Source organism: Larus michahellis, chromosome 2 (assembly GCF_964199755.1).
Source record: "Larus michahellis chromosome 2, bLarMic1.1, whole genome shotgun sequence".
Classification (NCBI taxonomy): domain Eukaryota; kingdom Metazoa; phylum Chordata; class Aves; order Charadriiformes; family Laridae; genus Larus; species Larus michahellis.
Genome location: NC_133897.1, coordinates 72,634,769 through 72,661,612, shown reverse-complemented (window position 1 = coordinate 72,661,612; position 26,844 = coordinate 72,634,769). Strand labels below are relative to the sequence as shown.

At 35.6% G+C, this 26,844-nt stretch overlaps 1 protein-coding gene across 2 annotated transcripts in view; it reads left to right on the top strand.

Annotated features, from left to right (window-relative positions):
- Nucleotides 1-26,844, top strand: part of DTNBP1 (dystrobrevin binding protein 1) — a 71,673-nt gene that overhangs the window by 5,271 nt on the left and 39,558 nt on the right. For both annotated transcript variants that reach the window (XM_074575856.1, XM_074575857.1), the window contains 5 exons: nucleotides 1,467-1,517; nucleotides 2,355-2,415; nucleotides 6,209-6,341; nucleotides 13,520-13,652; nucleotides 26,420-26,442. In XM_074575856.1, the coding sequence (XP_074431957.1) occupies nucleotides 1,467-1,517; nucleotides 2,355-2,415; nucleotides 6,209-6,341; nucleotides 13,520-13,652; nucleotides 26,420-26,442 (401 nt within the window). The remainder of the gene's footprint in view (nucleotides 1-1,466; nucleotides 1,518-2,354; nucleotides 2,416-6,208; nucleotides 6,342-13,519; nucleotides 13,653-26,419; nucleotides 26,443-26,844) is intronic.

The following is a 26,844-nucleotide window of genomic DNA, read 5'->3' as shown; positions in this document are numbered from 1 at the left end:
TCAAGAGGTACGTATCCAAAGTCTTTCCCTGGGAAGAAAGTATCCCCTGCAACAATACAGACTGGGGCTGATTGACTATCCAGGAAGCAACTTTGCTGAAAAGATCCTGGGGATTTTGGGAGACAGCAAGATGAATGTGAGACAGCAACATACCTGGCAGCAATGAAAGCCAACAGCTTTCCTGTATGACGGGCTGTATGAACAAGACCCCAGGGAGGGGGATTGAGGGAGGTGATTATCCCCTGCACTCAGCACTCCCTAGACCACGTCTAGCTACTGTTTTGTCTTTCTGATGTAAGAAAGACATTGACAGCCTGGAGCAAGTTTAGTGGAGGGCCACCAAGCTGGTTGGGGTAGGAACTCTGTATACGAGGAAAGGCTGAGACTGGAGCTTGTTCAGCCTGGAGAACAGATGGCTTTGGGGAGACCTAACAGCAGTCTATCATTACTAATGAGGAAGTTATCAAGGAAGCGGAGCCAGACTCTTGACACTGGTACATGGTGGGAACACGAAAGGTGACAGGCGTAAGTTGAAACAAGAGATGTTCAGCCACGAAAAGGCTATAAGGAAAAGCTTTTTCCTCATGAGGACAATCAAGCAGGGGAACAGGTTGCTCACAGAGCCTGTGAAGTTTCTGTTTTCTGAGGTTTTCAAGTTGCAGTTGGACACAGCCCTGAGCATGCTAGTCTGATCCCATAGCTGATCCTGCTTTGAACAGGAGGTTGCACTAGAGACAGCCTAAGGTCCCTTCCCACCTCACTGATTCTATCACTTTTCCTTGGTTTAAGAAAGTAAAAAAAAAAGTTTTCATTTGTGGTATTTGGTTGGGTTTTTCCATTCAAATTGTTTGGATGATGGTGCAAAGCAGTCTTTCTGGTAATCTTCCAGGAGATGAATCTTGGATGACGTCAAGATCTTCACATAATACATCCTTAGAAGTGCTGCATTCTTCATTTTCTTTAACTTATCATAAGTTGCCTTTATATTTCAAGCAGTTATTAATGAAAATGTATGCATTTAATAGGAGATCATTAGAGCATTGAACTTGCAAAGGTTCTTTAGCTTAGTATTTATTTTTAATGTAGAATACATTAAGTGCTGTATCTTTATTGAGAGACATATAGAACTTGTGTAGTAATGTTATTTTCAGAATGTTTCTGTCCAGTGTTTTAAGTTAAAAGAACGCTCATCTTTTGTTGCAGTTGTTTTTAATGGACATAGTCAAAAAGAGCTAAGAATGGGCTACCATAAAATAAGGGAAAAAAAATCCTAGCTTGGAATATTCTTGTAAGATACACTGTGTAATGCTTTTTGAACCAGAATTGACAAAATGTTTGTGAAAGTGAACAGCAGGGAATATTTCTGTGCTCAGCATATCTGTCAAATGCAGATGTGTGTGCATGCATATTTTATAACAGCCTTCTAATCATTAACAACACTTCTATATTTACCATTTGTTTTATAGAACTGTTCAGTGTTTGCCAGAGTTTTCTGCTGGACTGGAATTACTGAGCAGGTATGACCTTCCGTTTCTTTGTTAGTGTCTGCTTCCTATAATTTCAGAAAAATTGTATTAGATTAAAAAAATGAGAAGAAAATTAAGGTGTTAGTAATAGGACTTTTGTACGTTCTACAGTGAGTAGAGTAAGGGGGGGTACCAAATTATAAATATGTTAAAAGCTTGCCCAATCCCTAAGTGCTGTCATGTTAATGAAACAGAAGTTATGGAGGAAAAGCAACATTTGAAAGATGACTTTAGTTCAGGGTCTAATGCACAGGGATGAAGGAGACCAGTACTGAGGCCTGGCGTGTGGTTTTAATCTGATGTTTTATAACTCTTACATATTTGATACGGTTTCATTCTGTTATAATAGAGGCAGTATGCCTTTCATTGCCATGAAAAGAAAGTGTATTTATTCCATGTGTATTTAATCACATTTTTTCTGAGTAGCAGGTGCTATTTGCATTATAAATTTCCTTTGTATTTTTATCTTTTTTAAAAAAATTGTTCTCTTTTTTTGGGGGGGAGTGGAGTTATGATTACAATCTTGTTATTTTTTTTCATTTTCTGCTTAAGGCTTTTATGTGTAGTCTTATAAATATTGCTGGGTCCATTTAGCTCTTAATGGAAGCTAGCAGTTTAAAAAACATGAATCACTTTTTCTTTAACAGAAATTATTTCTTAATGTGTATTTCTTTCTGGTATTTACTGTTCTACCAAGACAACCACGCAGCTTTTTAAACTGTTATTTCTGGTAGTCCCTGTAAATATAGGCAGAGTGGCATCCGTGAAATCCTCTTCCTTTGTAAGGGGAACACATTAAAAATATTAATTTATTTTTCTTCTCTTCAGATATGAAGATGCTTGGGCTGCACTTCATAAAGGAGCCAAAGATTGTGCAAAAGCTGGAGAGGTAAGAAAAAAATAACACTTTAAATATTTTGAAATGTCTGAATAATTTTAAACTGAAATTTTTAGTACCAGTGTACTGGGTTGACTGTGGTGACTAGATAAGCACCCACACGGCCTTGTTCACTCCCCCACCAGTGGGACATAGGAGAGAATAGGAAGAACAAAAATGAGAAAACTCACGGTTCAAGATAAAGACAGTTTAACAGTTGAAGGACAGAGGAAAAACAAGTGGTGCAAAAGCAGTCACTCGCAACCTCCCACAAGCAGACCAATGCCCAGCCAGTCTGAGAGCAATGGTTACCTTGGAAGACCAAACCCTTATTTTTTATTGTTGACCATGATGTTATATGGTGTCAAATATCTGTTTGGACAATGGTCAACTGTTCTGTCTGTGTCCTCACCCAACTTTTTGGCCACCCCTAGCCTACTCGCTGCAGGAGAAGCGGGGATGAATGGGGAAGAGAGAAAGCCTTGACACTGTACAAATACGTTATTCAGCAATATCCAAAACATTGGTGTGTTATCAACGTTTTTTTGGTCAGAAATCCAAGACACAGCACCATATGGGCAGCTATGAGGAAAGTTAACTCCGTCCCACTTGGATCCGGTACAACCAATATAATGAAAAAGTAATGCTCCCTATAGCTACTTGGGGGGAAAAAAGCCAAGTTGCATTGTACTTTACTGTGGTTTAAAAATGGTGTTTGACAGGCAGCTGGTGGAATGTATCAGAATGTCCAGTTCCTCTTGTTTCTCACATCTCTTCCAGATTTGACGGCATTCAGCCTACAGTTAATATTCCTGAAGTATTAAATATAGATATTGTAAAAATAGAAATTCTGTGATCATGTTTCTATCAAGGTATCATCTAACAAGAATTATCTGAAGCTCTTTCTCCTGTTTACTGTCTGATACTTCAATTACTATAAAAAACATTGTGTGAGAGAGTTTCCTAGTGCTTTTAAAGTACTTTTCAATTGCTACATTGACACCCGGAATTTCTCGTCTTCTCTTCTTTTTCATGTAGTTGCGATCACTACTTGCACTTAAGCAAAAAATATTGATTATATTGGCTTACTGTTTTTCTGTGGGATGTGTTAGGTATAGAAGGATATTGAGAAGTATGACTTTGTGACAGTGACAAGAAAGTGATCGTAAAAATAAGACACATAGAGCAGTTCAGTGGACAGTTTTTGCACTCTTCTGCCCTTATTTGAAAGATTCTAAGGTAGCTGGAACTATTATGTTGGGATTGCTTAAGACATCTTAACATTGCCAAAAAATAGCAATGTAAACAACAAACAATAATGTAAACAATAATGTAATGCAAACATTAAATAATATGATTCAGTGTAAACAATTGCCAAAACGATGTTGCATGTTACTTTAAAAGCACTGGAGGGGGCTGAGAAAGTATAGAATATATTTAGGGTTGGGGCATGTTGGTGGGTTAGTATCAGGGTAGGGCTGTTGCCCGACAGGAAACGACAAGGTTTGGCTTGTTTGGCTGAAAAGATTGAGGAAGTGTCTGTGCTTTCTCCTAGTTTTGTTCAGTTTTCCTATCCTGGAAGTAAAGTGACAAGTTGTGTAGTTTATTTCTGGAATGAAGTGAAAGAAAACTTGCAGTAAGCGCTACCAATGCATTGCTCTGCTGTTTTGGAGGTCTGCACCAGACTTTCCATTTTGAGCCCTGTTTATGGGGCAGAGAGTGTAAGTTGGGTGGCCATGATGCAGAGTAGGACTGAGCTGTGGGGTTCCCTGTCCTGGATGAAACCTTCACTTTGGCTGACTGCATCCTCCCTGACTCTTCTGGTTTCCTTAGGAGTCTTCTCTTTCTCTTTCTCCAATGGATAAAAAACTCACTGCTTAATGTATTTTGAAGAAGTGTATTTAGGGTCAGAAGGATATAATTTTATGTTCTTCTTTCTCTTGTGTACAGCCCACCTTTTCCATGCGTTCCAGTGAAAACCTTCAGTTGTTAGAGATGAAGTTCTCTCTGCTAACTTTGTGTGTTCTACCGCTCGTGATGATTTTTTAGAAGATCTCTTAAATGACTTGCTTACAATTTTGTAATACTTGAAATAGTTTGCTTTAAAAATTGTGGTTCTGAAAGCAATGTGAGGTTTCATATGTATATAAAACCAGTGTAACCTTAATCTCACATAGTATGACTGCTTGGGAAAATTAGAATAAAAATCTTCCGAAAAAACTTGGAAATTTTCCATGAAATTCAGATGATTGCTTTTGGGAGAATCCAAAATATGTATTGCTTGTGGTTTTTTGTTTCTTCTTTACAAAAGTAGAAAATACAAGGTTCAATAAAATAAGAATTGTGAAAGCACACAACACTGACTGTACTATATCAGACCTAAGGGTCCACTTGTCCAGTATCCTATTTCTGGTACTGGCCAGTAGCAAATAGTGCTGTCTTATTTTTAAATATTGAATAGAGAAAAGAAAGTGGAAATTTCAAGCTTTGCAGTCTTACCATATTAAATATAGATGCTAGCTACCAGTTCCATCTACAAAACTGTCCTAAAAATACTTCTTTTAGATTATTGTAATTTTAGCTGCATGGAGTTATCTCTGGGCTGAAATGTGTTTCTGGTGTTTGCCCCCGTCTCATGGTATTTTTTTTTTGTGTGTGTGTGCTTTACTGTTTAACTGATATAAATCCCATAACTCATTATCAAAAATAGACTTGGCTTTATTTAAATAAGGATGTTGGTCTTTTGAAGTGTTTCATTGCTCAGTGGGCTTTGAAATAAATTTTCAAACCTTGTCTGGTAAAACAGGATGTTTTTTTGACAGAAGTAGGTAGCTGGAGGAATTTGGAAATGGGAGAAGTTGTCGTTCTAAAAGAATCTGTCTGAAGCGGGCAGAATTGTAAATCTTTGAGAACTTCCTTTGCCAGTTGCTCAGACTTTTTCCATTTCTGCAACTAAATTCTACAAAAACCGAGGAATTCAGAATGCAGATACAGCCACGGGCTGCAGTTGTGTGCAAGAGGAAGAATGGGTAATGGAACTAAGAGCAATACAACTTTAATCAAATCATCTCAAAGTATCATACATAAGGGAAACATTTGTTACCTAAGATCTTTTGGTCTCTTTGTTTTTCATAGAATCTGACCTATATAAATGAAACTTTTAAGCAGTGTATCTTCTTCTCATTATACTATTGTATAATAAAAGTTAGGAAGACTCAAACAACAAAAATTGACTAATGTAGAAGTGTGTTCTTAAAGACTTGAAACTAATGCAGTTAAGCTTATCACAAGAGCAGAAGAGCAGGATTGTTATAAAGGCAACTTCTTTTAAAATGTCATTCCTTTTATTTCATTTTCTAGAGTATTTTGAATGTGCACAGTTTTCAGTTTTGTTGTTAAGATTAAGTTGGTATGACAAGCAACATTAAACTGTTATTGATCTAAATAAGCCTAACTGCAGCACTGCAATGTTGTTATTGTGTATACTAGTGCAACGCTGCTGTCAAAATTTCAGATGTATTTTATGGATTTTTAACTGTAAATAACATATTTCCTGCATTGATTACTGTATCAAGAAATTACTTTTTATCTTGTTTTCATCATTTCATGCATTTCAATATAAATATTTCATACTACAGGAGCTTTCTCAAACACGTATATTTACTTGAAATGCGCAAGTGGCAGTGCTATGGGCTTGCTATGCTGACCTCATGCTTGCAGATGCATTAAGTCTAAAAAATCAGTCAAGATGCTCATAAATAGGTACATAAATTTGCAAATACAGTAAAGAACCTGTTTGTTTCAGCTGGTGGATAGTGAAGTTGTGATGCTTTCTGCACACTGGGAGAAGAAAAGGAACAGTCTGGTGGAACTACAGGATCAGCTTCAACAAATACCTGGGTTTTTAGCAGATCTGGAATGCCTCACGGCAAGCCTAGGTAAGATTTTATTGACATAACAAACATTCAAGTCAGTACAGATGATTAGACTGAAGTTTGGCTGTTGTGAACTTCGCAATTATAAAATTTAATTTTGCTTCCCAAACACATCCTTTCTATTGTAAAACAGTAGTTTTAAACAAACTGGTTTTGTAAGAGAGCAAAATTAGTAGTGATTGCTCTCCCGGTAGTTAAAATGTTGTATGTGTCATTATTTGGAAAAAAAAAAGATATTGTGACAATTGTGTATCTTGGTGTGAACAGTTGAAAGCTGTTATTCTTGAAGTCTTTTTAAATTTCTGAGTACTGTGAATACTCATGTATGTAGTTGCTTCTCTGTGATTGAGTCTGTCATTTTATGTAATAATTTGTTTTAAATCATCATTTGGCAGGGGGTGGGGGGGACAGGACGGAACACATGACTTTACTTGGCTTGGGACACTTTCAAGGCAGAAACTTTTTGTTAAGAGTAATTGTTGGTTCCAAACCTGGCTTCCATAGTTTAAGTAAGATATTCTGAAGTGATTCCCAGCTTTTTTGTAGGTGAAACTAGCAATGCTACATATTAAGGTTACCAAGTACCTCTTGTTGGTTAGATGGCTTCCGATTTTTATAACTTTACCAAATGTTAACCTGTTGATTTAATTTAAAAGATGAAGATATGGATAGATTAATGCTTTAGTGGACTACTTCCGGAAACCTCTCATACAAAGCAGTTGATCTGTTGAAACTGTTGAAAATGAAATTAGGGAAAATGTTCTGGCCTCTTAGTCTTTGAAAAGCTCTGGTGTTACTTAGCCTTGAAGTGGGGATACAGTATTTGACAAGTAGCAAGCTTTTCTGTCAACAGTAGGCCTCTTACCTCCGTGAAAATCTATTCAAGTTGCATCAAATTAAAGTTTTGAAAAACTGCTGTCTGTGCATGGGTTTTAGTAGCTAAGTTCCCCAGGGACTCTGCTTGTGCTATTCTTAGACCAGCTGGGAAGCATGCAGAAATTCTTCATGTAATTGCAGCTCCTGTTTTTTTGTGGGGTGGATTTGTGTGCTGGCATCTGATGTGAAGAAAAGGAGGGTTCTTTTCTGTGTTCAAGGAATAATTTTACATTCTTCTATGGTCAGTGGATATGCACAAATCAGCTTTTGTTCCTAGGTAGGCTGGTGATAACTTTGCTATTTCTTTCTGAACCGAGGAACGTATTTCATTTTTTATTACAATTTTCTTATACCGCCTGGTTTAGTAAGGCTTTATCATGTGTGGTAACCATTTAATGTTGGCTTTTCGAAAAGCTCAGTTATTTTCTAAGGAAATGTCAATTCAGATAATGATTTATTTAAATACTGATTTTTAATATCATCGTGCACAAAGTGATGCAGTCCACTGGTAGACCAAAGATAAACAATGTAATGAAAACCTAATGGGATTGTCTTTATAGCTCATAACTGCAAATGCTATAAATCCTGATGAATTGGGCTTACCTTCCCATTCCTGATTTTACAGTTTTATGAACCAGAATTAATCTCACCCTGATTGTAGAATTACTTGGAGAAGTCCTTAAAATGTTTTTGATACTGGAGAAGCAGGATTTAAGGAAGCATTATGCAGTGTACCCGGGGAAGCTAATGAATTTTGGCTAAGGTTGTGAAATTTGAACCTCATGTGTCAGATTTCAAGTAATTTACCTAGAGATGTTTATTAATTCCTCCTAACCACTGTGAGTTTTTTGGAATTGTTTTTTTTTCTGATAAGTTTTGTAGAGTCTATTTGAAGATAAAGGTATAATTTATACCAAATTCAATATCTACACTTATGGAAGTGTTTTACCAGAAATTTGCTGTGATATTCTCCTCACTGTTTTTGGTTTTTATAACTCTGAACTTTCTGCTTTTCATAAATGTAAACTGTATTCACATTTCCAAGAGATGACTAATGCTGTGGCAGTGAATTTTAAATACAAGTGAAACATTCTGTAAAAAAAATAAATAAATGTGAATATAGAATTATAAACTGCTGTGTCCTGGGTTGTGCATTGAGATGTAATTTGGCTAATCTTCATCACTTCAGAAAAGTAATACTTCTGTGTTGTGACATGACATGCTTCTAATAAATTTATTAATGCTTTCATTTTGAAAGAAGATAGGGAACCCTGGCTGCTTTTGATAAAAGAAACTTTAGATAATGGAAATGCGCCTTTTTAGTGACCTACTTAAAATTGGTATGAGTCATGTACAGATTCTTCAGGTTTTGCTGTGTACTACAAGACATTTTCATTTCCACTTTTTATAAAGTCCTTTAACTTAGGTACTCACATTATCAGTCATCTCTCACTTCAAGTGAAAAGTCTGTGACTTCATTTGATAAATTAATTGTATTACTCAATGTCTTGTAGCTGCTGTTGAAAACTTTGAAGAAAAAAATTACTCTCATGTAAAAGTGAAAGGGACAGTTATTGCCCTTTCAATGTCCAGAATCTGAATCATCACTTAAGCCAATTTTTATTTTAGATGTTGTAGAAAATATCTGCTTGCAGATATCTAACATACTTGTCTTCGTATGAAATATGTGTCATGGTTGAGCAGGGGCATTTTGCTCGAATATCTGTTTTGATTTCAGCAAATCAATGCACATAAACCTTGATCCAAATCCAATTTTCCATTTTTTGATTTTTTTTTTTTTTATGTCAAATGTTAAGCATCAGCTTGATATTGGTTTCAGAAAGGCTGGTCATGAACATAGGTGACAGATCTAATATAGGGTGAAAATATTTAGACTGTGAGGCTGGGAAGAAAATACGGCTGGGTATATATTCACAGAGATAAAAGCCATTGCTTCCTTATCTTTAATAAGTATTTTTTTCCAAGTATGGGTAAGATGAGTGTGTAAATCCATTAGGGAAACAGAAACTTTTTGCACTGCTTAGGGGAGGCGTCCTTGTTTGTATCTTGAGCAGAAGGGCATGCTTTATTTTCAGAGTGTGTATCAAGTATGAAAGTTGCCATTTTCTAGCTTTGCAAAATTCAGTGCAGTTTGTTCAGAGAAGAACAAGTATTTTGCATGAAAGAAGAGGAAAAAAAAAAAAGGCTTTGGTTACTTAAATAACAGTTTCTTTTTTGTTAGCATCTAGCAATTAATAGCTCTTGAAAAAGAGCTGGATAAATGTTTTATAATGCAGAAATCTACAACGCACATTCAATTAGAAGACTCTAGGTTTCACTGGTTTCTTTTTTGTTTTAAAAATATTTTTAAAGTTAAAAGAACTATAAAAACTTTTACTATAAATCAGTAATGAGTTGCAGTTGGGAAAATGTTTAAAGAAAATAGTTATTATTAATTAAAACTTTTTTTAATTGGTTGACAGGTTGTTTAAAAACTACTGATACTTTTCTTGCTTTTGCAAGTTTCATTGTTTGAGATGAAACAGCATTTATCGTTTTCTGAGAAAATCAGGAAAAATATTGGGCAGATGTATGTAAAACCAGGGAGTTTGAATAATACAGTGTAATGATACCTATGTTCAACGTGAAGTTTTATTCTTTTGTAGGCTCCAGGGCAGAATGCTTCAGTGGGAGAGGGTTGTTGTTTAAGGTAGAGGTGTGTGTATGTATATATAAGGCATATAGTTTCATGTTGTAAACTTGGAAATATCTGTGGCTTGAATGCAGAAGGAAAAATATCCTAGTATACTTGCTATGTAGTTTCAGCAAAGAAGCTACTTCGGCTTCTTGTGAATGGCATGATACTAACTGGATTTAAGATCTTTTCTTTAAAAACAAATCAAAATTGAGAGCTAGTAGAACTGTAATTATGTAAAGAATTTTTTTCAAGTATTGCAGCTAAATTGATCTTTTCTTGTATATATGTCTTTCAATGCTCATTTTATTTTAAGTTTAGTAATCTGTGTCCCTGTTTGACCTAGAGGTAGAGAGAATTTCTTTGATCTAATTGTTTCCATCCTTTATGTTTTCTGCCTTTTTTGCTTTTAGTTCGAAAATGAATGAACACTGTAAAAAAAATTCTGTCATACTCCTTGGTGCCTCCTGTTGTTTTGGTGGCTGGGACAGTGCAGGAAGGCTGCATTTAAAGTAGGAAAAATTGAAAACTGTAATATTTTCTGATATACAGCCGTTATTTAGCTTTTCTAACAATTTTTGTACTACTGCAGAACTACAGGTTACATAGCTTTCAATTAAAAGAAATTTTATGTGGTAAATTTAAATTAGCTAAAGTTTAGAAAGAAAGTGTTTTCAGGAACAAAACTGTTTTTTGTGATTCTTGAGTTCTAGATAAATACTTCAGTACCTGAGTAGCTGCAAAACAGTGTACACTGGCAGAAGAAAATTCAATCTGATGTCATCTGATCAGACATTAGCATACTTTAAAAAAATTAAAACTAAGAAGTAAAGCTTGTAATAGTGTTGTTATACCTGTGATAGTGTGAGAAGTAAAGGCCAAACTAATACTATTGGAATGATATCACCAGAATAACAAGTTATTTTTTCGGCTGTCTAATAAATAATATTTCTACCAAGTGTGGCATCTAACTATACAGGAAAATTCTTAATGTAAAGGTCAATGGATTTTTTTCCAGCCTCCTTAAAAATAATAAAAGGAGATGTTTTTCTCCTTCATAGCAATGCTGTTTCAGAGCGAAATGGTGGTTGAGCTGAAAAAGAAGTAGTAATCTTGCAGGTCTTCCTTACTACATTAGCTGGCTCTCCGGGGCAGATTCATTCTAGGTGACACTGTGAACTATAAACTGGAAATTAATTTATAGATTTCATATTTTTGCTAAATACCTTTTTAAAAGTATGAGCTTATTTATCTGTGAATATAGGTAAGAGCTGTTCCGAGCATTATCGCTTAAGTTTCAAAGTTTTAATTTTGGTGGCTTTTTTCATTTATTGAATAAATATGCAGCTTTGTTTGGAACTTGCTTTTTATGCACATACTCTCATTTGGGTAGAAGAGATATTAGTTCAAGCCATAGCTGATGCTATTGCTATGGAGCTAGCCTTCGGCTTTTTTTGTGAAAGGCAACTAAGTTTTCTTTCACTTCAGAAAGAAAAATTCTGAAACCTCAGTTGCAGTAAAGTGGGATTGTTGTCTTCTGGAGACATCTTAAGTATTCATTCCTGTCTTCAGGAGCACAGTGTTTTCTGCAGTTCCCACTAGAGGCTGCTCAAATGCTAGTGCTAGGAATCAGCTGCCCTCTAGAATTCATTTTCTTCATCCTCTTTATTTTCCTGCTCTTTGTTGTTGTCTTTTAATATTATTTCAATAGTAAGTACAGCAAAGCAGGTGGTGAGGTTTTTAAGTGGAAAAAAACGTGGTTGTTGATAGGTACCTTAGTAAATTATCTTGTGCCCTGCTGTGTTTGTGAATTTTGCAAATTAATAAGTGAGCAATCATTCTGAAAAGCAAGTTAGCATAATACAGACATTTGGATTTTAATGCACTCAGAAAAGTCCATTTTTTAAGCAAAAAGGGACCACCAGTCATAACTGTAGTGATGATATTGCCCTTTGAATATGTCTGGATTTTGTGAGAGAAAGTAGACTATGTGGTACACATTAATTGTCACCTGCTTTCCCTCCTCCCCTCCCCCCCCCCCAAGCGATCTGTGAACAGATAAATAATTTAAGGAAATCTTTTTTGATTATATTATTCATGTTTCCCTTTCTGATTATTGTGGAGCAGTACCTTACTTGTTAGGGACTAAAAAAATATTACTAAGAATAGGAGCAGAACATATGAATATGCATGCTAGGAAATTTGTTTACAAGGTCTTGACTTTTGCTTTTCTAGGGTGACCACTAGGATAGCAATTTCTAATTGAGTAATGGCTAAGAAAGTTGAAATTTTGTGTACTCCACAAAATTTCCAAAAAGGCTTGAGGTAGAATGCCCAAACCAGAACTGAAGATTTTGACTGATGCCTTCAACTTGCTGTTTTCTTCTTTTGAGTTAATTAACTTTAAATCACTTTTTTCTACCTTGAACTTAATAGCTCTTGTCTTGCTTTATGAAGATTGCATCTGTCTGTTACAGGCAAAGGTGAAACACAGCCATTTGCCAAAACTCATAGTTGCTTTAGTTTTTCTGCTATTTCATTCCATCGTCTGTGTAGTTCTTTGCATCAACAATCAAGTTCATACACTGCAACAGATTAGTGTTTCTGTCTCTGAACTGCAAACTCCCTTCTGTTCGTTGGTTGCTAAAATGTGATTTATCCTTCCTCCTACAATTTACACTCCTTCTGCTATAGGAGAAGTCCTGGCAAAAGGGTGAATAATAGTTCTGGATTCACACAGCTCCATACCAGAGTGACTAGCTGGTTAGAGTTTGGGAAAACAGTTTTTCTACTTTGGCATCCTGAGGAGAGACATGGAGTTCAGCATTAACTACCCGCAGGGAGAGTGGTCCTTTGATACAAGATTCACACGAGATAATTCAGGTCAGAAGGGACCTCAGGAATTCTCTAGTCCAAATTTCTACTCAAAACAGGGTGAGCTATGAGATAAGATCAGGTTTTTCAGGGCATTTCATAGACATGATCTCTTTTAAGTCTCTGAGCAATTATAGTTAAATAGGAAACTTAAGAGGTTTTGCATGTTTTTAAGTGCATGGGTATATAAAATAAGGTAAATCTAGAGATTTGCCTGTCAGTAAGCAGTCTGTCTTCAGAGTAAACTTTCAAAGTCTGTATTCTTCTATATTATCATATTTAAAAGTTAAAATTCTGCCAGTATGCTTTATTTTTGCTTAATTTGAATAATTTACATTAGTACTGGTTTTGGTCAGCACAGCTTTATTCCTTAGATTGGTACCAGGCAGGAAGGGCTAAATTGACAGCGTGCCCAAGAAGCAAAATTAAATTATGAATTCTGGATGCGTCTCTTCCTGAAGTATAGACCACAAGCCTGTGAGACCAAGACGCTGGGGAAAATAAAGTGGTTCAGCATCTTACTGCAAAGGGAACCTCGGATAGATCTCCCTTAAGATGGCTCTGCTGTCACTCTTTGAAATGCGATATGAACTGAGATTAGTTTATCTTTCTGAGCTGTTTATATATATGTAATTATTACCATGTTAATTATGTTCCTTTATGAATTCCTGTTTCTGTTCAGGTGAGTTGTCCATCTATTGATACAATTTGATATTTATATAAGTATTTCTTATAGCCCAGCTAGAGGCAAACTTTGAGGAAATGGAGAATCATCTATTGTGTCTTGAGGACCTATGTGAACAGTGTGAGTTGGAAAGATACAAATGTATGCAGACATTACAGCTGGAAAACTACAAGAAAACAAAAAGGTAAATAAAACAATTGCTATAAATATAAGCATAAAATATAAGCCTTCTGTGATTATTTTTTTCCTGTATATAATATAATCCCTTTTATGAACAAAGAGTGTGTGTCTTTGGAAAATTATCACTACGTTTTTGTTAAGATGAAGTTGTACTTATTATTGTCTGTAAACAAGTGGAGTAAATGCTAGTGTTAATAAGCGCTAATAAATTGTTGTTTCTTTTCATCCCTTTCCCTGTTTTTTCGATTTTTTTTTTTTTTTTTTTTTTCACCATGCACTTGTAAAGTTAGGAACTGTATTTTCCTCTATCTTTCAGTTCTGTCCTATACTATGAGTACCTTTCACTCTGTATGAAAGGTATTAATCTCCTGCCATTCTCTTACTTGCAAAAACAGAGCATTACTACTTGGAATCAAAGTTCAACTTGTAGCAGTATGTGTGAAAAGTCAGAACCTCCAACTCTTGAGGTGCATGTTTACCTAAAAGATAAAGTAGCAAGAGATAAATATTAAGAGCTTAAGTAACTTAAAATGCTGACTTTATTTTTTTACTGACAGTGTCAAAAATAACTTTACTGAAGGAGGTAAGAAGAGCAGTATCAAGTCCATTATATAAATGACGAAATGAGGAGTTAAATTAAAGCAATTTGTCAAAGACAGTCTCTGGCAGCCTGTGTTAGGGAGCGGTGGGTAGATGCAGATGCTGACAGACCTGGAGCCGGCGCTGACATGGGGATGACCAATTTACTTGATCTGTCCAACCAGGTGTCCTCCTGTTAGCCAGGGGAAGCACCCTGGCACCCTCCTCGCTTCTCTTGATCGCGGAAGCAAGTTTGACTCAGAATGACTGGTTTGGTTTACAGTCCTATTAGGATGTGGTGAACAAGGGCAGGACTGCACCAGACAGCACTGGTCACATTTTGTGTAGCTTCACTGTTTTCTTCTTTCTTGACCCTCCTTTTGCCATCCTTGTAGCTCTGTTTTTTTGTTTTTTTTAATTCCAGTCTCCTCTCATGTAACCAGTCCACCCCTAATTACTTTTTCCGTATTGGTCCTGGTTTTGCTACTCATTTTGGTATTTCTGATACCATTAGCTAGGGAATCTTGACCTTCTGTGGTGTTACAGCTACAGTTACAGAAGTACTGCTGGCATTGCAAGTTCTGCCTCCCAGAAGGTCCACGATACCTTAAAGGTCCCTCTTCAATTCTCTGTGAAGTTTGACTGTTTCTAACTTCCCTTTAACCATCTGTGAAATCCAGCCATCCCTCATGGTGCTCTCTGTAGCTTTTGTCAGCTTCTTATTCTATTATCTGTCACATCCAGCAGTTTCTCGTGTCATGTCCTTTGGTTTTTTCTCATCCTGTTCAGTTAGCTTAACCTCAGGCCAGAGCCTCAGCAGTGGTTTTGTCATTTTCCTGCAGCGTGGAGATTCTCTCTTTCCCAAGCCAGGGTAACACCATTTTCTCTCTCTTCAGGAAGGGTCAACAGTAATCAGTATGGCTCATTATTCACTTGTTCAGACCTATTTAAGTAATTAAATATTTAATAGTAATAATTTCAAAATTCTAAATTTCTGCTATTTAACCAGATAACACACATATTTAAAATGTGCATAAAGCAACAAATTAACCCCTAAAATATAGTAATCTTTCTGAAGTTTTGTGTTGTTCTCTCTGCCATCCTCTCTCCCTCCCCTAGCCTCTGCTTTCAACACCAAAATAAGGTGTTAAACTGTTGCCTACTCTGCTTAGCAGCATCTAATCAGTTCTATAAATAGAATACTAAGCAAACTACTTAACGTAATTATAAGCTGATTACATTTGGTCAGATCTAGACAAAACAGGAAAAATGCAGGTAATTTCTGTTTGCTCATTACCACTGTATTTATTTAGGTAAGAAATTAACCACTAGCTCATTACTAGGACACTTGCCAACGTAGATACTTGAAGAATGAACAGCCAGTTAACTTAATGTGAGTGTGATTTGTTATGTATGTTTGGAACTCATATTCTGTCTTCCTCTCTTTAGTGTTTGGGGTTTTTACTGTGATACTAGCTACTGAAAGTATCAAGTGGGGGTTCAGGAGTCTATGCTCTTTCTTTAACACCAAGTTTATTTTCACGGAGTGAGTGATTTTGTGTTTAAAAAAAAAAGTATTTCCTGTGTTTTGACTATATAGGGATGAAAACTGAGATGAACATGAACTGTAGAAACAGTGGTTATTTTAAGCGTGTAACAAAAAGTAATTTTGTTATAAAGTCACTGTAGAGCTTAGGCTAGATAGAAGCTCACATATTTCAAGTCTTTTGAAAAATCTTCCTGTGTGAAAGATTTAGAAGAAAGTGCTTTAGGTCAACATTAAACCTTTGAAATGCAGCTTATGGTAACTATGGGAACTGATTTTCAGAAATAGGTCTTCTATTAAAGACAGCGACTATTTCAGTTCAAACGGATCATTCTTTTTCCCTTTGTCATTGTGTTGAGTACTAGTTTCAAAGTAGATTCATCAATACAAGGTGTTTTCCACAGTATATTTCAAAGCCTGGTGTTTGAGGATTGAATGTTTTTCTGTGCGCTTATCTCTGGATTTTTAATATTATATTTTTTTGTTTTTAAATCTGTTGATCAGGTACCAGTACTGTTGTATGGAGACTAGATTCCACTCTTCTTTTCTCTAGTTAGATGCAAACAATTGCAGCAAGACTATGTTAGCATTAAATCATGCCGTTTTGTTTCCCGTCCTTTTCTCAATCAAGCACGATTCTTCTTCCCTTCCCTTCATCCTCCTACTGATGTACTGTTTCTGATTGCAGAAAACTCCTTGTGTCCCTCCAGTCTCCTATGGCAGTTCTTGCACTCCCAAGGCAGTGCACTGTGTCCTTTAGGAAGCACTGGCAGAAGCTCACTTTGGTGCCAATTTTTATGTGCATCGAATCGCAGGCTTATGGCTTAAGATAAAATGTTTCTGTCCTGAAGCTTACTTCCTATGAAGCTCTTACTACCATTTGTATACATTTCAGACAGGTCACCATTTCTTGAAAAATAGAAACTCCTGGTTATTTTATCATTTAAAAGGAGATGCCCAACTGCAACATTTTGTAGGAATACTTTGGAGATAGCAAAGAGTCCTTGTCACTGGAAGTGAGTGAATACATTTTACTCTGTGTCATTTGACTTTAAACATACTCATCTGAATTTTACTTTTTTAGGATGTCTTGTTTAAGAATCCTTTCCTGTTTTACAGTACTTGTCTGTTTTGAGAGCAGACGTAGAAGGAAAATGAATGAAGAAATCTAAAATCCTGAGTCTGAAGTATACCCTGATGCTGGGGTATACTTCAACAGATGAATATCTAGTAGTATTGCAAACCTCAGTGGGACTAATTTTTTCCTTTCTGGTCATATTTAAAGAAGTGCTTTACATGAAAATATGTTCTTAAAATATATATTTATTCCTAATTTCTGTATTTTAAAGGTTTATTTGTTGTCAAATAATGTGTAACCCCATGCTTTGGTAATTAGTGCAGTAGATGAGGAGTTGGACAAATTGTCATAATTCTTATTAGTGCATTGCCATGCCATGATGGTGGTTTTATGCTTGTAGAGGAGAGGAAGGATGTTTGATTCACTTTCTCATTCAGAAAGGTATACAATTTTATGGCAATTGCATCGTGTAGATTAGAAATGTGTATGTGAGAAAATGTCTTAATCAGTCACCACTGTTAAGTTTATTTCTTCTGTATTGGTTTTATCCCTCTTTCTAACTTCTTTCGGAACATAACGGACAGTAAGGATTGTTGCAGTTAGATACATTGGCTTAAGGTAGGCTTAACCAACAGAAACATTCAAAAAGTAAATCCCAAAAGCTACTGTAGACAATGCAAACTCGTCTGCTTTTTGAAAAAGTTCCTTCTAACTTGGGCCAGTTAATGGTTATTTACTCACTAACATACAAAAATATTTTGTAGTATTATTTTTTTGTTATGTTTTCTTTAACTCCTGCAGTATCACTGTAAAAAGCTGCCATGTTTTGTGATCTTGTTTAACCTAAATTCATTATTTTTTTTACCAAGGTCAAAAGAGAGAAGATGGAATGGGTAATACACTGCTATACAAAATCTTTTTGCCCAAAAGAAGACTTCTATGTCTGTAGATCTTGTTTAGATCCCATAGGTTCCCCAGGTGATAAGCCAGAACAGTACACCGTACAGTACATATCATTAATGAGGACTCCCTCCCATCTGGCAGTGATAAATTTAAATTGTATCTTCATAACCCTTTTTAGCTTTACATGTAATTTATCCAATTATTTTTTTATATGTAAAAACTGCATCATTGTTGCAAATGTTTCAAGCAAATATATTTTTTCTTTCCAACGTTAAACGTACTGTGAACTATTTCTAAGTCTCTAGCTGCATGTTTAATAATTCTCATCAAAAATTTGATCAAAGTAAGGTTTCGTGCCATATTGTTCTTGATCTGTCTTCTGATGGTATAGATTTTCAGCTTCTATACCTCTGTGTACCTGGTTACATAAACAGTGATTTTTGCAAGCATGGATGCAGAACTTTTATTATCTTTAGGCCAGCTTTCATAGTAGACGTGCAGTGGATGACTGGCTTTGAGTTTTCGTTAGGCGTTAATTGTCTGACTATAAGTTTCTGTGCTCAAAGCAGAGTTCGCGTTGCAAAGATCTTTTCCATCTTGCTGTTCGTGGGTTTGCATACAGCACAATCAGTAGCAAGTGTTTTCATAGTGTTAACTGGCTGGAATTAATTTTATGGCCATCAGTTATTGCATTTCTTTGGACAGACACATGGAATGAGAATTCCTATTGATCCTGAAAAACGGGGCTTGCACAAGCTTTGGAAAAGTTCCCTTGATAATTGTGCTTCCTTTTGTGTAATTTTAGGGCTCTGAACTTCCCTTTGTTTGCAAGAACACTTGCAGTACAGTATTTTGCATGCATCAAACCCAAAGGAGCATGCTGCTTCATTATTAGTGAATTTTATTCCTGTCAGTGCTCCAAGTATTTGAAAACATTGGGCAAGACTGAATACGTAGCAGATCAAAGGATTGGAGGGGTTTTGGCAGTTTTTTTTATATGATATGCAAAGTGTGAATATGCAGTATAATTTCTGTCACTTTTAAGTTGATTTAATTTTGCCCTTCTTTTGTGGTGGTTTTTGCTTGAGGCAGAGAGATAATGACATTGTTATAAAGAGATCCATTGCGTACCTTCTCCTTATAGTTTTGCTTTCTTTTGAATAGGCATATAAAAGATTTTTTCTTTGTTGGCTTTTGTGACCTGTGATTAAAGACTGAATGTTTGTGTTGGATCCTCTGCATCTTACAGCACCTTTTACTAATGTTTTCTACATACTGTTAAACATTATGTCAGTCCTGCATAACTTTTCTCTACCTTTATGTAGTGTTGGTTACTGGGCCAATCCTGTCAGTCTGTTAGTGCCAGCCATTCTTTGTCCAGATTTATTGTACAAATAATAAACAGGTGGTTTGGGACTGCCTTAATCATAATTTTCTACTCTCCCTAACCTCAAAACTGCATGATTTATCAAATTCATTCATTCATTGTGGCTAGTGGCAGAACACGGCTTAGGTGTTTGTCACTACCATGCTAAAATCCATTCCTCTGCTTTTGACCAGGGTACTGTGGCTACTCATAAATTCTCTCTGTCTTCACTCTCTCTGAATAATTTTCCTGAGATCTTTAATTATTCCTTTTTACTTAATCCCAAACCCATTTGTTTAAAAATTGTTGAAAAAAAAAAAGGTATTAAATGCATTTATTAACAACACCTCTGTAAGGGAGGTTTTACATTCCTGTGTCGAAGTGATGTGTTGAGGATGCCCGTAGTGGTACAAATTGTAATTTCTGTCTGCCACAATTTCATTCATGCTGTGCGGAACCACATTCAACATTTTAGGTAAAGAGTGTATAGGGGGTTATAGGCTTTTTTTACTTCTTTGTTTTTGTGGACTTGTGGCATATAATATGTCACTTAGTGAATAAAGTTTGGCCAGTTTTTGAATACTGTAATTGTTTTGCTTTTAACGCTTACAGGGAAATTGATGGACAAGTTAAAAGGAGGTCTGGATTTTGTTGTGTGGCTGTTTACCAAAAACAGGTTTGCAGGAACCCTTTTTCTTTCTAGGAAAGACTAAAGATGGTGGAGTTGATGGTGGAGGTGACTTTTAATGGTGGAGCTGCTTGTACCTTCTCTTAAACTTCAGCCTCTCTTAAATTTTGTTGTAGCTTCTCAAATTTCTTTGTAGCTTGTAGTTGTTTGTAACTTCTCTTAAATGTCTCCTCTCAAATTTCAGCTTTAAACTTTGATTCCTAAACTTTTGGTTGTATGATGAAAATAAACTGTTCTGATACATGTATCTTTTAGTGAACTGATGACATTGCATGCCAAGATAAAAGTTCAAAAAAATTTAAATTTAAAAACTATTGGCTTTTTTTGAATAGCAACAGGATGGAAGCGTAAAAACTGGGTCCTGTGCAAAATCTTGCATCTGAAGGCATAAGTTTTTAGAGGGAGCTAAGAATTTATTCCGCATTTGAGATTTCAGTTTGGAATGGTACCGATGCTAAATGGCCTGTACCAGTCTCTCAGCAGAGGACAAAACATAATTGCTTTTAATGATTTCACTTCTACCGTTTTCTTCTGTTTTTAATGACATCTCCCTCATTTTTACGGCTATGATAGCACCTGAGACCACCTATGTTCTTCATCAAGATAAACTTTTGTTTCTTTTTCTGAAGCATCCAGAGAGAAATTCTTTCACTGTACCCTGAAACTGCTAAGTATATTAGGGTAGCGTTAATGTTTGCAGTTTCTGTTAGAAAATGTTGCTTTGACCCGTTCCATCTTCTGGAATGAAGTTGATGTAGAAGTTTTGCTGGAAGACACAGAACGACTTCAGTTATTTTTGTAGCTGCATTTGAGTATGGATGCAAAAAAATCTCTGTTGCAACATTATTTAAATTCCTTGGTTCTTTGTTCTCTTTTACTGGATAAAATTTCACATTTCGTGATGAAGAATCCTGACCTGTCTTCAGTGTTTCTTCAGGTAAATAGAAAACCTTGCCTGCTCCTTAATTCCAACAGTATTTTAGTAGTAGTTTTAGTTTTTATTGATTTTTTTTTTTTTTTCATTACTTAAAGGCTTTTCATTAGTTCAGTCTTAAAGATATTTCAAAGTAGTAGTTGGCCTAAGTGATCTGAAAAGAGTGCCCAAGGAATCTGGGTGAGGGAGAACATTTTTGTGTCATTGTCATAAATGCTAATCCTAAGTACACAAAAAAGTACTTCAGTTATTTCTGTGGACCATGCAAGTGATGTAAGTTTTGAGTTCTCGGGTTTTTGGCTTTTACTTCGAATGAAATCCAGAGGAAAGCCCCTCTCATGGCTTTTTAGCTTACTAAAGCTTGAATCAGGCTATGGAAGGAAACTTTTTTGGTATCATTTGGAAAACTCAACTGTACCAGACATAACAGGTGAAATGCAATATATCTCAGGTTTTGTTTTGGACTTTATTAGGTGCCAGAAATATTTTTAAATTAAACTGCACATAAGCAGCTATACTTTCTTTAAATGTTAATTTTTTGTTTATAAATAGTACTTACAGCTGAACATTCATAAACAGTCTTTCAAATTTAGTCCTTAATTCTTACCATCCATATGCTGTCTTGAGTTTGTCTTTTGTTTATGCATGGATCTAGTAGTTTGAATTTATTGGCTGTTACTTTCTGAGATAGTGTTATAAAATCATTCCTGACATTCATTTATTACTTTGTTATTTTCTTATCTGCCTACTCTTTCCTTGAAGACAAAGTACAGAACTGTCAGTTCTGTCTGCTGGCATCATTGTAAAGAATGTGGTGTTTCTGTGGTCTCTAGGTATTTAACTGAATTCCCTGGTGTTTTGTTACATTCAGAAAATTGATCTTAGTGTTACAGCCCTTTGCAAGATACAGTAGAACCTGAGAACTTTGTCTGTCTTTTGTTGAACAAACTAAATTCCCATTGATTTCAGTAACTCAGAGTGGGATGGTTTTGACTCCTTCTCCTCCCATATTTCTCTTTCTGGATTTATTTTTGTTTATCAATGATAACCAATATAATATTCTTCCTAATGTCCACCTCTTCTGCCCAGTGACTAAAGCAGGGTTAATTCAACAGTTACAAGTGCGGAATGGGAAGGTATTTGGGAATTTGTATTTGCCTTCTAACTATTTGTGTACGTTCTGGTCGTGTCAGTTACTCTGTGGGACTAGTTACATACTGTAGACAGTTTGTTTCGCCTTTTGTCTCCAGAATTGTATTTTCCCACCACAAACCCTGAAGCTCAACTTTTCTGTAAATGAAGAAGTTGAGACAACATGATCATCAGAACATTCCAGGTAACTTAAAATAATTCAAAAGACACATTCTGTCTCAACATAGCTTCAAGGCACTACAGTTTTAACTCACTTCAGAATTAATTGTACTTCTTGCAAATAAAAAAATTGTATAACAGGTATATGTCAGACTAAAATAGAGTACTGTGATTTTTGATGTCTGTATATATCCTTTTCCTCTATACCTGTGGCTCAGGTCTTTTTCGATGAGATATTTCAGAGAAGTTCTCAATAGTGTCTCTTGCATTAACAATGCTTTGATTTCATTTCCTTAAGTTATTTGGAACCATGAGGAGACATTATCGTCTGTGCCTGTTTAGGCATGGTGCATGAAGGGGTTTGTAGTCAGATTTACCTATGTCCATCGTGCTCAGAAGGGGCTGAGAATCTGATTAGTGTCTCTCTTATGGCGGCGTTAAAATATACCTGAATATCATCTTTGTCCTGACTTAAGTATTATCTTGAAGTAAGCAACTAGGCTTATACAATTGGGGTTTCGCTGACAATTGTTGCCCTTTACTAGCTGCTATCGTGTTGGTCATTTTCATCTGAATTTGAGGGGTATAGAATTTCACAGAGTAAGCCCCCCATCTATTTTATGAAAATAAGCAACTGGAAAGGAAGAGATGAAAATTATTGCCTATATGTGTGGCCAGACAGTTTTCATGGGCCTAACTCCAGTGTAGATGGAGCCTGTACAGCCTCTTGCTTCTCAGGAAAGAAGCTGGGCTTCATAAATTGCACTGCACACAGAACAAGATTACTTTTAAAGTGCCTCTGTGCCTTTATAGTCCGCGTATTTTAGCCTTTAGCCTGTTATTTTATCCTTTTTTTTTTTTCATACCCAGTGGTACTAAACTTAATCTTTCACTGAGAGCAGGTATTTATGTTATATTATAACACAATTATTAATTAAGTACTTTCTTCTGAAAGCTTATTGTTAACTGTAAAAAAAGTAAAGAATATTCTTATTTGTGTAACTAGCCAGACTTGTTGGCACTAACCTAAAATTTAGTAGCTAAGGCAAAAGAGCGTATAGTCAGATGCCAAATAGTACATTGTATTGATTAGTGGTTAGACTTGGCAAGGGAGTTTCTTTAATCCTGGATAAATGCTGAGCAGCTCACACTGGGCTTCAAGAGCCTTCATGTGTAGTGAGGCTAGGGGCAAGGCACGTGTATGTTTTCTTTCTAATAATGATGGAAAGGATTATCTTATCCATCTGTGAAGTGCATGAATTTCTTTGGATGAAAATTCTGTAAAATCCAGGAGCAGTTTTCTGTGGAAAGCTTTCAATTGCCTTAAATGAGTTAGACAAATCGGGGGGAGGGGAAGGCTAGCCTTTTCTAGCGGAAAGCTGTATAGGGTAATACAAGCTCGAGCTGAAGCAGTTGACAGAACTCTTCTGCTGAGATAATTCATTGTACTGCAGTTTTGTCTTCTGGTATGATGTTGTTAGTAAGCTATCCATCAAAGGCAGAGCTCTGCTGCTGTGGCTTTTGTATAAACCTAATGTGAAAAATGATCTCCAAGAATGAACAATTTACAGTAAAAGAAAAACAAATACAGAAATGTAATATATAGCATCAAAGCTGGTAATTTAATATGGCAAGATCTATAATAATAAAAGGCAGCAGTTCTGGCTACTCATACAGGCCTACTTCCAATGTAAGTCTTTCCTCCTGCTTGCCTTTTAACCTTGTTTTGAAGATAACTGTTATGGAAAACTGTTCTCAGTTTAATCTTTTTTGTTTTAATTACTCAAGCTAACTGCTTTTTCTGTTATGAAGTGTCTGTGTTCCAAATACGTAGGTTCAATGTATTTACTTATGCAGATAATGTTTTTTTCCAGATTCATAGCAAAGACGTCGGAGGTATCTTCTTCCTTTCAGTTTATCAGTAAATGCAAAAATAACTATTTACTTACAAAGGGGAGGAAAAATGTAATACTTTGTAATAACTTTTTTTTTCTGTATGTTTGTCTAGAACTTTGTAATTACACGTCTAGAAAATGTACAGATATAATCTCAAGCTATCTGTTTTTCATGTGTCTTTACAAGCCAGTCTCCTTTCCGCTTTAAGTTTACTGTCTGGTTCTTACCAAAGCTGATGATGAACAAATTTAGGATTAAAATTTAAAAACTTCAAGTTTTTATTTGGATAAATTGATTAAACAAAAAAAAAAATCTTCCATGTTGCTGATGCACAGCGTATTTTCAATTAGCATGTTTTTTAACACGTTTCTAAATGTATGTTTTATTAAGATTGTTGTGAGAAACCACAACATGCGATTGATTCATTCATGTTGTCTAAAATACAAAGAATCATCAGTCTTTGGATTTGAATTTGTATGAGGATACTAAGAAATGCAGATCCTTAGATTCCAAATCTGTATTTTTACTGTGTGCTAATAAAGATGTGTTAAATTTTTCAGAGGTATGTGTTCTTAAAAAAAAAAAGTTTTGCCAAATATTAATTTCCAACTTTCTTAATGAATGGTAATTATATATGTGGATATAGTGTCACCATCTTACTCCATCAACCCTAAAAATATTGGTGGATTTTGAAAGTGGAAATTTTGGGGTTTTAGGTGGCACTGAATATCGCTGTCAGTTGGTTACTGTATTACCATCTTGTTTGCTAATCTGTTTGAACACTATGACAGTAATTGTTCCGTCTTCCCTTTTGGACACAAGTGGCATAAGACCTCTTGATTTTAGGTGCAAGCAGCATAGTTTCTTTCCTCTTACTTTCACAAGATGTTTCCTCAGTATGGTTTTGTTTCAGTCTGTGCAAAAACAAGCATTTCCTGTGATTGTTGTTTTCTCAACTAGTATGCCATTATTAAAAAATAAGGAGTGCAACTTGTGAGAGTGTTTAAGAGTTTTGCAATTATATTTAGAGTACACAGGGTAGAAAAAAATTTATTAGGGTATGAACTTGTAAATCATAGGTGTTGTGAAGTAGCTTTTTTTCCTCTGGTAGAAGAGGGAGAAACTAGCTTGGGAAAGGGATAGAGGAGAAGCAGAAAGGGAAATAGATACTCACAGGAAGTAACAGCTAATAGGCTTCTGTACTGTAGATCACACTATAGCTTATTTCCTGGTAAAGCACCTATTCTTTCAAAAACCTGTATCTGACATTTGGTGACAAAAGTGGGATGTTCACTGAAAATGTGGAGGTAATTGTATTCTCTCTCTTTTAGAATATTTTGTCCTGCTTAGAAAATAAATTGTTTCAGGCTCGAAACGGTTTTGTCTGTTCCTGATGCAAGAATAAATGCTGAATTACATCATCTGTTAGGGAGGAGAAGGAGTTATGGTATAGCATATGTATTGTGAAACAGGGTGTATGGTAGATGACAGTGATAACTGAAGCATGCTTTAATCTATGGACAGTGAATAGAATAATTTATCTTGGACAACTGTTGGTTCAGTCTTTTTAATTTATTTTTCTTATAATCACTTTTGCTTTCAAAATTCAGAACCTAACTAAGCAGTTGCAAGCCACAAACTGAAAGGATTTTTTTGGTTATAAATGAGGATTTTGTAAGGAAAAGGCCAGCATTCTGCCTTATCTGAACTATTACTTTTATTCTTTAGCCTCTAGATTAATGACCATTCACTACTCTGTAGCGATGGCAAATGGAGCATTTTGCAATTTCTTGAAAACAGAGAAAATATTTCTTGGTTTTATAGCATTTGCATTCACTTGCATGATTACTAAAAGTGGAAGTTGTCCTGGTATGAAGGAAAAAATATACTATTGCTGTTGGCTTCATTTCCTAGCTTTCTGGTATGTGAGTATTGTGGGTTATCTGTCACTTTCTGCACTTTAAAATCCACTCCTCTGAAGAACATCACTATATGCCTCTGTTGCATTTGAAGTGTGTTGTAACTGAGTGAGTGATGTTGTCAAATTTTTTTCCTTCACTGTTGCCAAAAGGATTTCGTATAGCATTAATGAAAATGGAACGCTAATTGTTATTCACTGTGCTATAAATTGGCAAAATTCTGCTAAGCAATGAATGTTTTATTACCTAAAGCCTTAAGAAGTCTTGTTTATTTTTGCAACAGTGTATCTAGAAGTTACGTGGCTAGATATAAATATGCAATATTTGTATAAATGTACATGTTTAGAAATTAGTGGTAGCCTAATTTCTAAGCAGGTTAATAGCGTCTGCTTTAGATAAACACATGTAGTAATATTATCCTTATATACAGTGCTAATCAAGTTCTTTGTTTTTATCTTTTAATGAGTCTTAAACCATGTAAAACATCTGTAGTTCCAGATGTAGTATTTCTACTAATTATTTTTTTTTTAATTCTGCGTTTCTCCCAACAGGAAGGAACTTGAGACCTTCAAAGGTAAATTCTATTTTTAATTTTCTACTTGAACATTTGCAATAGTTACAGTAATTCTTCTATTAAGTAAAACTAGTAAGGAACTGTTCCAGTTCTACATTTGATAATGTTAATTTTATGTTGACCCAGCAGGCGGTTTATTTTTCAGTTTACCTGTTCTTGCTACTGGTTTCTTTGGGAGAGTCATAAGTGTGGGAAGAACACAGATGGTTCTGTTGTCTTAGCTAGGTTTCAGAGATTCTGTATCTAACTCAAGCCTTTCCCTTGGTGTTCAATTTTAGAAGTTAAGGGCTTTGTCTTCAACTCGTTGATGTCTTTTCTAACATGAATGTGTTTTTGACATGTGTTGCAGGCTGTTACTTGTTAGACTTTTGTCTAGCTATTTCTAGGAAATTTTCACAGTAT